The 15,292-nt window shown below is 49.2% G+C and overlaps 1 protein-coding gene across 1 annotated transcript in view; it reads right to left on the bottom strand.

Annotated features, from left to right (window-relative positions):
* VGLL4 (vestigial like family member 4) overlaps positions 1–19 on the bottom strand; it is a 167,396-nt gene extending 167,377 nt beyond the window's left edge. Inside the window, exon 1 of the mRNA XM_082264766.1 lies at positions 1–19. This exon is cut by the window's left edge and continues 54 nt beyond it. Within this exon, the coding sequence (XP_082120892.1) occupies positions 1–10 (10 nt within the window). The 5' untranslated portion in view covers positions 11–19.
* Between the last annotated feature and the right edge of the window lie 15,273 nt (positions 20–15,292).

Here is a 15,292-nt window from a genome sequence, read left to right as displayed (position 1 = left end):
GAGTCTCCATACCCAGCAGGACCCTGTAAATGAACACCAAATAAAGTTAGGTTTCCATGCAGCACAATGCAAATTGTCACCAATATATACAAAAGTACAAAGAAACGAAGAAACTATTCATTGGCCATCTGACGCCAGACAGAAAAGATTAAATAGGAGCTCCAGGCACCCTAAAAAAAAATAAATAAATAAATAAATGTCAGCAGCAGCTACAAAAATTGTAGCTGCTGACTTTAAAACGAGGCAATCACCTGTACCATGGTCCAGCGGTGAGCTCACCCCAGCTGTCTTCTTCCTCTGTCCTCCCTTGGTAGCGCTACTGTGAAAAAGCAAACTATGCACTTTGCTTTTGATCCGTTTCTGCAGTGTTTTTGCACACTCCATTTTGCTGCGATTTACGTTTTGCATTTTCTATGCTTTTTTTTGGCCAACTGGTTGTTGGGCATAATAAAAAACGCAAATTGCTTCACCATTAAAAAGTCTACTATTGAACCAAAAAAAAAAAAAAAAAAAAGCACAGTTTTGCGTTGAAAAAAGTCCTTGACCGTTTCAAATTCAAAGCGGCTGAAAAAAAAGCAAAAGATGTGAACGAGTTCCATGTGAAACCAAGTCAAATGACTTTTGTGCGTTTCTGCAAAAAAAAAAAAAATGCATAGGTGTGAACCAGGCCTAACATTTAGTAGCGGCAGCATGCTTTTTTTGTATCGCCTATCATAAAGGGGTTAACCACCGACCGCCGCACGACTATTTACTGCGGCAGTCAGCCCCCTACAGGCAAAGCGACGTAGACCTACGTCGCTCGCCCACGAGCACCCCCGCTGGTTTCCTGCTGAGCCAGCGCGTGTGACCGGTAGCTCCGATGGCCGCCGAGCCACTCTTGATCTCTCGCAGGAGATGGAGAAAGACAGACGGCTGATGCAAACACAGCCGTCTGTCATTCTCACTGAAGTAGGCACAGAGGCAATGCGATCCGGCTATATAGGATAGCATGTCTCTGTGGTTACTTTACTAGCCATGCCCCCTAACAGTTAGAATCATGCCCCTAGGGACACACTTAACCCCTTGATCACCAAGTTAAACCCCTTCCCTGCCAGTGACATTTTTACAGTAACAGTGCATATTTATAGCACTGATTACTGTAATAATGTCACTGGTACCGCCAAAAGTGTCAAAAATGTCAGTCAGGGGTCCGATCTGTCCGTCGCAAAGTCGCAGTCCCGCAAAAAAAAAAAAAAAAAAAAAAAGTTGCAGATCGCCGCCATTACTAGTAAAAAAACATTTAAAAAAAAAAAAAAAAAAAAAAAAAAAAGACACTTTCCCGTAGTTAGTAAAACGCGATAACTTTTGCGCAAACCAATCAAAATACGCTTATTGTGATTTTTTTTTCCAACTATGTAGCAGAAAATAAAATTGGCCTAAAAAAATTTCCATTTTTTTTTCCCTGAGAATTTCAAAAAAATGTGAAAAATAGTTCGATTTTCAAAAATGTTGCTCTTCGTTTATAGCGCAAAAAAAAAAAAAAAAACAAAAAAACACGCACAGGTGATCAAATACCACCAAAAGAAAGCTCAGTTTGTGGGGAAAAGGACGTTCATTTCATTTGGGTACAGCGTCGCACGTCCACGCAATTGTCCGTTAAAATCACGCAGTGCCGAATCACAAAATAGGGCCTGGTCATTGAGCAGCCAAATCCTCCGGGGCTTAAATGGTTAAAAAAAAAAAAAAACCAACACACACACTAAAATGAGCCCTTTACAGTACAAAAAGAGCAGATAACTTCTACTATAAGGGGTTCTACTATAAGGGGTTCTATCTCTATTTAGAAGTAGGATATATGGGCATTTTAACTAGGAGTCAGACATGAAGCTAAATGAAGGGTGGAAGAGAGATAGATCTTTTATATTAAAAGTAGCTGAGAATCTTTCATAGATCTAATCATTTTAAATATAATGCACAATACTGGTAAAAGTTCCTGCCCAGGACTACATGTCCCATGATGCATTGCTCCTCACACATTCACAAGTTCTCAGGCGCTTACTGACATGTATAAATGGTGTACTGGGCTGTATTTCATATGTAAACAAATAATGCATTCTGTATGCAGGCCAACTAATCGATTATGAAAAATAGTTGACAACTATTTTCATAATCGATTGTTTTGGCCCTAGGGACAAGTACATGTAAAGCTGGCCAAGAATGGTTCCAACCTCAGATGATTCAGCAGGAACTGGGTGAGATTCAAACCATGAGAAGAAAGAAGAAGAGCAAGGATGAACCCCAAGAAAGACTTTCACCACGCAATCCAGCGCAGCGTGGGAGAGAACCAGGCAGTGAGCAATCGAAGAAGCTGGCGCGGCGAGGAGCGGAGGAGGAGTCAGACAACAGGAGTTCAGTCAGGGCTCAGCATCAGCGCCATAAATTATTCAGGCTCAGCAAAGGCGGCGGCGGCGGGGGAGAGGCCAGAAAGCTGTGTCTGTCTGTGGTGCTGCAGGAAAAACCTCACCTGGGGAGTCGGGACAGGTGAAAAGGTAGGCAAGAGACTAATACTGTAGTACTGTCTGACTGTACTAATGACTGACTGAGTAGTGAGAAGTCTGTAAAGGAAAGGGGATCTATCTTATGGGGAACCTGCCCTTGCCCAATGCCTGGCCTGCTGACTAAGGTGGGGGGGATATATATGGGGGACCTTACCTCACCCTAGCCTGCTGTAAGGGGGGATCATTATGGGGGACCAGGTCGAGGCAGAATAACCCAATGGTTAAAAGAAGATCAGGAGCTGTGTCCATCAATGAACACACATATACACATACATACCATATCTCACACACACACACACACACACACACACACACCTTTACCAAGTACGTTTTTTGCTCACCCTTCATCCTCAGCCCTGGTTCACACTAGTGCTGCTTTGAAATCGCACTGCTTCAGCAAGATTTCAAAGCCGACCAATCAGTGCTATTTGGATCCTTGATTTTTATTGCTGGCAATGAGGTGCAACTTGTCATGCGATTTTAAACTAAACCAGGGCTTAAATTGCACTTCAGAAGAGTGAATATATTAAGTCTACATCCAATCAGGGCAGAAAATAAGGAAAAAGAATTCATTTTTGGTGGTGTAATTTTTAAGCGATAGAATTCTGCAAGTGCTTCATGCGGGAGACAAAGAAACACTTTAAGTGTATGACTCCAATAAAGCGTTCTGAAAAAGGTCTTTAGACATGGTTTTCCTGCATTTGGAAATGCAGGTCAGCAAATTCCTATTTATTCCAATGATGCAGTGTGGGGGATGCGGTTGACCTGCTTTTTTATTTCTTTGGATTCAGCATTTTCTATTGGAGATGTGATTGCACTGCAGGCAAAGCAGGTGAAATGCTGCAGATTACATTTAAATGTGCGCATTTTTGCATTTAGAAGTGTTTAATGCCAGCCTGCATGAAGTAGTGGAGTATTTTTCTCCTATACAAAATAAAATCTAAAAAATATTGGGAACTTTGGACCAGATTAGAATTTAATAGCCATAGCTCACATTCTTTTGCTAGCTTAACCACTTAAGCCCCAGAAGATTTTACCCCCTTCCTGACCAGGGCCTATTTTGTGATTCGGCACTGCGTGAATTTAATGGACGATTGCGCGGTCGTGTGACGCTGTACCTAAACAAATTTGACGTCCTTTTCCCACAAACAAAGCTTTCTTTTGGTGGTATTTGATCACCTGTGCGATTTTTTGATCCTGCGCTATAAAAAGAGCTTCAATTTTGCAAAAATAAAATATTTTTCCCATTTTTTATATGAAATTCCCAAAAAAAAAAAAAAAAAGTAAAAAACTGAATTTTTGTAAAATCTTACCGTAAAATTCCTTTCTCTGAGTCCTCTGACAGTCGCCGCCCCCTTCCAAGTCCTCACCAATGGGTATTGACCTTTGCTCCGTAGGAGTAGCTAGGCAACAAGAATTGTTAATACAAAAGCTTTTAGCATAGACACACCCCTAGGGGCTGTCCCCTCAGTCAATACCTCCCTGCACCAGCATTCCCAACTCAGTTTGGTAGCATAGCAGTAAGAGTACACAAAAACCCCAAAAGAGGGGCGGGGGGGCGGCGACTGTCGGAGGACTCAGAGAAAGGAATTTTACGGTAAGATTTTACAAAAAATTCAGTTTTCCCTTACGTCCTCCGACAGTCGCCGCCCCCTTCCAAGTGCTCACCAATGGGACGTCCCAAAGCAGTGTAGACATGAGGGGTGGGAGATGCAACCGTAGAAAGGCAACGCAGTACCCACATCAGAGAAACGAACCTTACCACAGTAAGAGAACCAACTGGGCAACAGGAAAACGTGCTCAACAGGAGCAACAACCCAGGAAAACAAGTAACCCAGGGGTAAAACACCCCAATAACCAAGGGCCCACAAAAACAAGGGTCCCTAAGAAACTGCCGCACTGAGAACTTTACGGCCAAAGGAGGCATCAGCCGATGCCTGAACATCCACCTTATAGAATTTTGAGAAGGTGTGAACGGACGACCAAGTCGCCGCCTTACACACCTGGGCCACAGAAGCCTGACGACGGTAAGCCCAAGACGTACTCAAAGACCCGGTAGAGTGCGCCTTCACAGGGAAGGGAGGAACCTTCCCCTTCAAGGCATAGGCTTGTTCAATGATCCGTCTGATCCATTTGGCGATGGTCGCAGCCGACGCCGCCATGCCCTTCCGAGGTCCCTCAGGAAGGATAAAGAGGGAATCCGACTTGCGAAAAGATTTAGTGGACGACAGGTAAACCCTGATCGCCCGGACAACATCCAAGGAATGTAAGGCAACCTCCTTCGGATGCTTAGGCTTTGCGCAGAGCGAAGGCAAGACAATGTCTTCATTTAGGTGAAATTCGAGACCCTTTTCGGAAGAAAAGATGGGTTAGGCCGCAGGACCACCTTATCCTTGTGGACCACCAGGTAGGGAGAGTTGCAGGACAAAGCTGCCAGCTCCGACACCCTGCGAGCCGAAGGTGATCGCCACCAAGAAGGCAACCTTCTTGGATAACAGACAACGAGATCTCCCTGATCTTTTCAAAGGGAGCCTGTTGCAACACGGACAGAACCAAGTTCAAGTCCCATGGAGGTAAAAGGTTCCCTCCTAGGAGGGGCCAAATGTCGCACCCCCTGAACAAAGGTGCTAACCAATGAATTAGACGCCACAGGGCGTTGAAAGAACAGCCAGCGCAGAAATCTGACCCTTAATCGTGGCCAACGCCAAACGCTGGTCCACTCCCGTTTGAAGGAAAGCCAACACTCTCGACACCGAGTATGAGCGAGGGGAATACCCCCTGGACTCACACCAGGCAAAATAAGCTTTCCAAGTACGGTAGTAAATCTTCCCCGAAGAGGCTTTTCTAGCCTTGATCAAAGTGGGAATGACCTCAGGGGAGAGAACCCTATCCTTCAGGACCTGGCTTTCAACAGCCAGGCCGTTAAGGCCAGCGACTGTAAAGCAGGATGGAATATCGGCCCTTGAGACAGAAGGTCTTCTCGAAGCGGCAGACGCCACGGAGCGTCAACTGCCAGATTTACGTGGTCTGCGCACCAAGACCGGCGAGGCCAGTCCGGTGCCACCAGAATCACTGTGTGCCGTTCCGAGGCTAATCCGCGAAGAAGCCTGGACAGCAGTTGAATCGGTGGAAAGGCCTACATCAGACGATACTGATGCCAGGGCGCCTCTGAGGCGTCTGCCCGAGGATCGCGCGTCCTTGCCACGAACCTTTCCACCTTGTTGTTCAGACGAGACGCGAACAGGTCCACATCCGGGGAACCCCACTTCCCGCACAACATCTGGAAGACATCCGGGTGAAGGGACCACTCTCCCTGGTCCAGGGTCTGGCGACTCAGATAATCCGCCTGCCAGTTCTCCACCCCCGGAATTTGAACTGCCGTTATCGCCGGGACGTGTGTCTCGGCCCAAGACAGAATGTCGGCTACTTCCCGAGCCGCTCGGGCACTCCTGGTGCCCCCTTGGTGGTTGATGTAGGCCACCGCGGTGGCATTGTCCGTCTGAACCCGAACTGGACGGCCCCGAAGCCGGTCCGTTCATCTCAGAAGAAGATCCCTTCTGGTGCTGTGGCTCAACGAGATCCGCAGATCCAGGGATTGCGGCCGCCCGTCCCACTCGGCAAGAATCTCTGCTTGGAGACCCCGCGTGTGAAACTGGGCAAAGGGGATCGCCTCGAAAGACGAGACCATTAAACGTAGACATCTCAGGCATGTCCGCAGAGACGAGTGCCGGTTGTCCCTGAGGGACCTGACCTCGTCCTGAAGAGTCCGAAGCTTGTCCTCCGGCAGGAAGACCTTCGCTTGGACAGAGTCCAGAATCATTCCCAGGTAGGGAAGATGAACCGAAGGACACAGAGTCGACTTCGGAACGTTTATAGTCCAACCGAACTCCTGCAGTGTCCGCATTGTGGTGGACAGGTCGGTCACCAGGCTCTGACTGGCGTTTGACCTTATCAGGATATCGTCCAGATACCCCAAGACAGCAATGCCCTGCGCTCGCAACAGGGCCAGAACCGGCGCCAGCACTTTGGTAAAAACCCGCTGAGCCGAAGCGAGACCGAAAGGTAACGCCACGAATTGGTAGTGATCCTCCGCAATGGCGAATCGAAGGTACCTCTGGTGACCCTCAAAAATGGGGATGTGTAGGTACGCATCCTTCAGATCGATTGAGGCCATGAATTCCCGCGGACTCAGGGCAGCCACCACTGAGCGCAGGGATTCCATGCGGAACTTGCGAACCCGCACAAAGCGGTTCAGAGCCTTCAAGTCCAGAATCGGACGCACCTTGCCCTCCTTTCTGGGCACAGTGAACAGATTGGAGTAAAACCCCCGAAATCTGTCCTGATGAGGCACCGGGACCACCACCCCCTGGGCCCACACCGCCAGGTGCAGATCCTGCAAGCGCTCCGGAGACAGCTGAAGATTTGAGGGAAAAAATCTGCCCGCCAGCCGAGAGAGAAATTCGATCTTGTAACCAGATCTAACGATTTCCTGAACCCATCTGTCCCAAATGCGGGCCAGCCAAGGTTGTAGGAAACCACGCAGACGTCCCCCCACCCCAGAAACGGGTGAGGCCGCCCCTTCAGGCGGAAGTGGTATGAGAAGTTGAACCGGACTGGCCGGACTTCTGCTTCCCCGCCCACGGCTTCTTCTGGGAGCCTTGGCCTTTGAAGGGCTTGCCCTTGGACTGCGACCGAAAGGCACGAAAGGACCCCTGAGAGGGCCTAGACGAGGAATTCCGTTTTCCACAGAAAGACTTATGCTTGTGAGACTGGGGCAGGAGAGTACTCTTGCCCCCCGTAACCCCTTTTATCAGGGTATCCAAAGCCTCGCCAAAAAGGCGAGATCCCGCGTAGGGAAAATCCGCCAGTGTCTTGCGAGAAGATTGGTCGACCGACCAATTCTTCAGCCAAATCAGACGACGATTCAGTATCGCCACGCTGGACAGGCGCACAGCCAAGGGAGCTAAATTCAAGTCCGCATCGCACAAGTACATGACACCCTGATGGATCTGGTCCACCATAGCCAACGTGGTAGGTGAAGCTGAAATAGCCACCAAGGTGCGCCTGAGCATCTTTGTCCAATCAGCAACAGCCTGTGCCGCCATAATGGAAGCAAAAATAGGCTTCAGCATAGAACCAGCCATCATATAGGCATGACGGGCAAGAGACTCGATTCTCCTGTCCGTAGGGTCCCGGAAAACCGGGGTATCCTCAGAAGGCACCGCAGTAGCTTTGTTCAAAATGGCCACCGCGTGATCCACCTGAGGCGCCACACACCAACGCTCGTCGGTGGAAGGCGCAAACGGATAAAGCAGTTTAAACTTATTCGGCACAGTAAAGGGCTTCTTTAAATTGCGCCACTGTTCATTAACCGTATGGTGAAATTCAGCAGGGCAGGGAAAAACCTGCGCTGATTTGCGAGCCCTCTGTGTCGCAAAAGAGGACACCCTAGCAGGAGGAGTAGGCTCATCCTCCAGGTGCAAGGTATCCTTTATGGGAGCAATCAGCTCATTCATGAGTGCAAGCTCTTCAGGCGAGCCAGGGGGAGAAACATCAACCCCCTCCACCTCAGCCTCCCCCTCGGACACCAGAAGGTCCAAAGATGAGCGGGACCCCCGAGAAGGGTACGCCAGCCACAGCAGCCACATCGCCCTCTGAATCAGAGGAAACGGACACCCTGGCCCATTTAGCGGAACGTTCAGCCATCAGCATCTGCACCTGAGACACTAAGGAAGCCATTACAGCGGTCAGATCGGCCCCCATCGGGGGGTGCAGCAGCCCCCTGGTCCCCCACCAGGGCGGGGGGAAACTTGATATCCTGAGAATCCATGCCCCAGTACAGAAAAGTAATAAAGGTACTGGCCCTTTAATACCATGGCGAGCGCAGCCCACCGCACACTGCTGTATGCACTGACCCCGCAGGGATAGATAACACTGAGCAAGGAATGACAGGACAAGAAGGTAAAAACCTGGAGAGAGCACACCAGACTGCTGCCACCGATCGCTGTTCCCAGAGAAAGAGGAAGTGATGCAATGCTGGCTGACTGATATAGCCTATGAAGGCTCCGGTAAAATGGCCACTCGGCTGGGGGAGAAGGCTACAGTAAAATGGCGCCGCCATGTGCATGGACGAGTACCGCCCGCCAAAAAGGCGGCGAATGGCGCCAAAACACGGCGCTGCACAGGGACAGGGCCGGTCACAGTATTCAGGCAAAGAAAAAATGGCGGATCGCCGCAGCGACCGCCGCACACACAAAACTGCACCCAGAGCATAATAAACAGCAGAGCAGGAAGGCCCCCCCTCGCAGCCCACAGGCAGTGCAGCCACACAGGGATCTGACAGGGAGCCCGCAGTTACACAGACATGGGGGTACTACACAGCCACAGACTGACACCCACACAGAAGGTCCCCACACAGAAGGTGCTTACCATACCAGATGGCGTGGGGAGCCGTCTCCAGCGACAAACCGCTATCAAGGCAGACGGAGTGCCGCAGCCAGGACGCTTGTGGACCGCAGTCATGGCGTCCAGTGAGGTAGCCACCTCACAGGCAGCATCCCTGCAGCGAACAGGGATGGGTCGTTCAATGTGCCAGGGTAAAACCTAAGCTGAACGCTCGATGGCAGGCTGGGGATCCATCTGGCTCTCAGCCCTGGGATCCAGGGCAGCCAGTCCGAGACCCAGCTCCGCATGACGATTCTTCATTTGAAGATCCCCAAACTAAGGCTGACAAAATAACAGCTAGTAAGGAAAAGAGAAAAATACTTGAAATAAAAATCAAAGAAAGGGTAGAAGGCTGAGACTGAGCCCCAGCACAGGAAAGCCAGCTACTCCTAAGCTAGGCAAGATCAAACTGAGTTGGGAATGCTGGTGCAGGGAGGTATTGACTGAGGGGACAGCCCCTAGGGGTGTGTCTATGCTAAAAGCTTTTGTATTAACAATTCTTGTTGCCTAGCTACTCCTATGGAGCAAAGGTCAATACCCATTGGTGAGGACTTGGAAGGGGGCAGCGACTGTCGGACGTAAGAGAAATCAAAATTTAACATTTTAGGCCAATTTGTTTTTTGCTACATATTTTTGGTAAAAAAAAAATAATTGCAAAAAGCGTATTTTGATTGGTTCGCGCAAAAGTTATTGCGTTTATTAACTAAGGGAAAGATTTTTGTTGTATTTTTTTTTTTTTTTAACGCGTAATGGCGGCGATCTACGATTTTTTTTTGCGGGACTGCGACATTGGGGCGGACAGATTGGCCCCTTGACTGACATTTGACACTTTTGGGGTTACCAGTGATATTACTACAGTAATCAGTGCTATACATATGCACCGTTACTGTAAAATGACACCGGCAGTGAAGGGGTTAACTTTTTTTGAGAGGGAGGGGCTGTGTGTGTCCCTAGGGGCGCGATTCTAATTGATTGGCTGTGGCTTGAGGTGTAGGAACAGTGATCAACGGTCCTACATAGTAGAACCGTATGATTACTGTTCTTACACAGGGGAGAATGACAGGCGGCTTGTTTACATCAGTCACCTGCCTTTCTCCCGCTCTAACGGACGATCGCGAGTGCCTGGCGGACATCGGGCACACATGTGGGGGGGGGGGGGTCAGTGACCGAGTGGGAGCGCGCCTCCGGCGGCGCGCGCTCGCTCCCCAGAGCCTCACAGGCTAGTGACGTACCCATACGTCACTTTGCCTGTGAGGGGCTGCTGACCGCCGCAGTATATGTACTTGCGGCGGTCGGCAAGTGGTTAAAGTGGTTTTAAAAAGGCAGATGGTTAGAATGCATTAAAAAAAGGAGAAGTACAGCCAAAGCTCGTTTGCAGTCGATTCAGGCACCATGTCATCATGACCATGGAGTCAGGATCCGCCAGATCACTGGAAAGGCACCCGGCTCAGTCTCCGTGAGCTACTGAGAGGCTGAGCTGGAGGCTCCCCACCCCTCCACAGCTCCAGTGCTCCAATGAGCAAGAAGGGGGCAGAGCAGAGAGCTGCTGTCCAACAGTCAGCAGCTCTCTGCTCACGGAGTTGTGAGAACCAAGCGATTGGCGGTGTTTGATCAATCGATTCTCATTTCAGAAGTGCCGGGGGACAGATGCAGCATCAGAACAAAGCTATATCCACCTAGGCAAGAAGAGAAGAAAAAAACCACCACAACAACATACACACTTGTGTGCAGCAGCCCCCTTCAGCCCCCCCAATACTTACCTGAGCCCTATCTAGATCCAGCGATGTTGCATGAGAGACACTGCTGTCTGGAAGCCCTCCCTTCCTTTTTGGCCGAGACAGCAGCGCGGCACCATTGGAGGAGAGAAAGGGGCACAGGGACACAGGTAGCTGCCGCTCGGGTGACCCCATAGCAAGCCGCTTGCTGTGGGGGCACTCAACAGGAGAGAGGGGCCAGGAGAGCCAAAGAGGGACCCAATGAGGATCGGGCTGCTCTGTTAAACCAACTGTACAGAGGAAGTATAACACCTTTGTGATTTTGAAAGAAAGAAGGGGGGGGGGGACCCCCATGAGAGACTTGAGTATCCATAGATAACATTTTCTTTCACCATGGTTGAAAGGAAAGAATGGCACTGACAATGACTGTTGATAAGGGAGGAATCCCTCCCTCTATGCCATTTTGTTCTGCCTGCAGGCAGCCTTCCCTGCCGACAGAAAAGCAATGATCACTCTTAGAGGCTATAGCCGCAGGCAGCGATCCCCATGCAAAAAATCCAACAGACTGGCTGTACTGAAGTTGTTCAGTGTATCCAGCCTGCCCATAGATAGAATTTTGGCTGGTCCCTGCTGAGATTTGATCCATCTATGGCCAGTTTAAGACTAGGGACAGGAAAGGGTTTTCTAACTTGACCCTCTGCTCCCCCATGCCCCACTGGTAGATTATCCCTCCATGGCCCCACATTCAGTACAGCGCATTGGTCTTTTATGATGTTAGAGGACCTTAGCTTGCTGGATCATAGGGAAAAAGAGGCTATGGGGACCAGTCCAGCAGTGCTGGAGCATAGGGAAAAAGAGGCTATGGGGACCAGTCCAGCAGTGCTGGAGCATAGGGAAAAAGAGGCTATGGGGACCAGTCCAGCAGTGCTGGAGCATAGGGAAAAAAGAGGCTATGGGGACCAGTCCAGCAGTGCTGGAGCATAGGGAAAAAAGAGGCTATGGGGACCAGTCCAGCAGTGCTGGAGCATAGGGAAAAAAGAGGCTATGGGGACCAGTCCAGCAGTGCTGGAGCATAGGGAAAAAAGAGGCTATGGGGACCAGTCCAGCAGTGCTGGAGCATAGGGAAAAAGAGGCTATGGGGACCGGTCCAGTAGTGCTGGAGCATAGGGAAAAAAGAGGCTATGGGGACCGGTCCAGCAGTGCTGGATCATCGGGAAAAAAGAGGCTATGGGGACCGGTCCAGCAGTGCTGGATCATCGGGAAAAAGAGGCTATGGGGACCGGTCCAGCAGTGCTGGAGCATAGGGAAAAAGAGGCTATGGGGACCGGTCCAGCAGTACAGGAACAGAGGATCCAGTAGGTACATCTTTTCCAAATCCCCTAGAAACGGTTAACCCTTGCAATGTGTGTTCAACCGCACTGCAAGGGAGAATGTTTAGATTTCCTGGAGTTCAGAGTTAATATATAAACAGACAGACGTGCAACATGCAGCCCTAATTCACAGTTGGAAATGCAAAGCAGCATTTTTTTCCGGCTGAACAAGAACTGCACCTGTAACGTTGTGTGAGGGGGATTAAGCACGTACAATTGTACTGACCACAGAAGGCTAGAACAGGTATTGTTACAAGATTAGGAATTATCATGAAAGATCCCAAATGCTCTCAAATTCACTGAAGCAAAGCAAAAAGATAGCCAAAAGCCTGTTAACCATTTTATAGCCTATAGATCCTTAGTCATAAAAAGGCAGAGATTACAAAATTACTGTGTTTTGTAGTTTAAAGCTCCAAAATACTAAAACATCCAAAATCCTATGCCAACTCTGCCTTTTCATACCTGAGTGAAGGGTCACTTGTAGATTGAAAGTTTTGCAATACAAGCATTTTTTGTCTTAACTAGAAGCACCAGAGAACGAGTATACAGAGCAATTCCCTAGTACAGGCGGTCCCCGGGTTACAAACATAGTTACATAGTAGTTGGGGTTAAATAAAGACAATAGTCCATCCAGTTCAACCTGTGTAGCTGTGTATGGCCGTAATAATCTCTCATACCCCTGAATGTTCTGATCCTTTAGATGTATGTCTAAGAGTCTTTTGAAAGTAGCCATACTTCCCGCAGAAACCACCTCTTGTGGTGGAGAATTCCACAATCTTTTATCCCTAACAAAGAACCCCCTGCGTTGCCTGAGGTTAAAACGCTTCTCCTCTAATCGCATTGTATGCCCTCGAGTCCTCATGCAATCCTTGAATAGCTTTTTTTCTATGCTGAGATCACCATTGTGGTATTTATAAATTGCCATCATGTCCCCTCTCAGGTGTCTCTTCTCCAGGGAGAATAAATTAAGCAATTGGGACTGTAGGTTTGTTCAGTTTAATTTGTAAGTCAGAACAGGTAAATTTTTTAAGTTTAGCTTCAGCCAAAAGAATCATTATTAAGTTTCTTGGATAGCATAGGGAAAGGGTTAACACCCCTGAACCATTTGTTTTGCTGTCTGCACCCCTGTTCAGAAAATCTCACCTCACTTTCTGTCCCTATAACTGAATTTTGAAAATTTTGGGTTGTTGTGGAAACAAGGATTAGTGAAAGCTTCAGTGGAGACCGCTTTTTCCCATGGGAACTCTTTCAGGAGTACATTTCCTTTCCTAGGGGTAGATTTCGTCGCCTCACTTCTTGTTGTCTACCTCCGTTTGCAAGAAGTAGTTAGTAAGTCGCATGTTTGTAAAGGAAGGAGGAGGGAGACCTGGAAAAAGCACCAAAGATGCTCAGCACAAGTGTGAATGCAGCCTAAAAAGGCACCAGGATGACTCCATGTCCTCCAAAACGTCCCCCCCCCCCTTAGTCCAGGGGTCTCCAAACATTCTAAACAAAAAGGGACAGTTTACTGTCCCTTAGACTTTAGGAGGTCTGAAGTAAAGCCTAGTACATACAGGCCGAATATAGGGCGTCATCGACCGGTTCAACAGAAACGGCCCGACATTCTGCTTGTGTGTACTGCAGCCATTCGACAGACCTTTTCGGTCATGCAGCCAATCAGCGCTCTCAGCCAATGACAGAGTGCTGACCGGAGTGTTCTGGCGGGAGGGGCGTCCCGGTGTCAGAGCACAATAGAACAGCAGGGAAGTTTCCTGTACTAACATTGCAGGGTTGAGAAGGGCTGATCTAGAGACTAGCAGTCAGAAGCACAGTGCCTTAGATCTCACACGGCAGATGTATGGCTAAGGGGTTCAAACTAGTATTTTCAGACTTTTTTCTGGTACTCCTTGTGGAGGGATCTGGGGGTCTAAAAGACCCCAAAGCCCTACTTAGCACCGAAAAAGCATTCAAAAAACGCCAAGTTTGGATGTTTTTAATGCTGTCAGTTGTTTGAATTGGTCACCGAGTACCCGGAAGTGAGATCATGACATTACTTCCGTTTTTTTTATGGAGACCCGGGTCTACACTTCGGCGGCGGTGGAGGTAGGATGCCCGAGTCTCCCGGTGGGACGGGAGACCCGGGCAAGCCGTGGGAGGGGGCAGACTTCTCAGCCGCATCGGTTGTCATTACAAGTCAGCTGACCGTCGGCTATGGACACCGGTACCGGGGTGATGCATCTAGCTGCAGGCATCACCCCGCTACAAGCACTTGCGGCAATATCGGGTAACCTCGGCCCCCGATATATCGGTCGGTCTATATCTAGTTCAAACACATGAAATCAACTTCTATACTGCCCCCTACAGAAGTAGGACACTAGGCAGGAAAAAGCTGGACTACACGCCTATGGGCAGTCCCGGGGGGGGGGGGGGGGGGTTGTACACATGCTCTGTTTTGTTACAAGCCATGTCAGAAGAAAGCCAACTCCACAGAGGGTGGGTCAAAAGAAGTATCTGCAGATGCCAAGACAACCGCTTTACAAAAACCTTTGTAAAAAGCGTGCACCGACAACCAGGTGGCCGCCTTGCAAAACCAGTGTCACTGACGCTTGAAGACAGAAGCCCAGGAGACACCAAGCACCCTAGTATAGAGTGCGCCTAAACCGGGAAAGGAGGAACCTGACCCCTGATGCAATAGGCCTGAACCACTGTCTGTCTGATCCATCTGGAACTGTTGCAGAAGAATCGGACAACCCTTTGTGAGGTGCGTCCGTGAGTGCAGAGAGTCTGACTTCCTAAAAGACTCCGCAGCGGTCAGGTGCACCCTAACTGCCCAGACCACATCCAAGACATGCAAGGCAATTTCCTTCAGTAGTTTAGGCCTTGGACACGGGGAAGGCAACATAAGGTCTTCATCCAAATAACAGCCAGGGACCACCCAAGAAAGGAATGACGGACAGCGGCAAAGCACCATAAGGTGAATGACAGAACAACACTATCAGATCAGACACCCTGCATGCAGAGGTGATTACCACCAAAGGAGGCCACCTTCTGGAGCAACGTTAAAAAAGTATGCACCAGGGAGTGTGTGGCTAAAGGTCGTTGGAAAAAGACCGCCAAAACCCGATACCTGGCCCTTGATGGTACTCCAGGCAAATTTTTGTTCAACCCCCTGTTGAAGGATGGTTAAGATCCAATCCACCGAGAAGGAGCAAAGATGAACCCCAAGAGACTCACACCAAGCAATGTT

Source organism: Pelophylax lessonae, assembly GCF_965119305.1.
Source record: "Pelophylax lessonae genome assembly, chromosome: 8".
In the NCBI taxonomy this organism is placed as follows: Eukaryota; Metazoa; Chordata; class Amphibia; order Anura; family Ranidae; genus Pelophylax; species Pelophylax lessonae.
The sequence above is the reverse complement of the archived record's forward strand: the minus strand, read 5'-3'. Positions and strand labels throughout refer to the sequence as shown.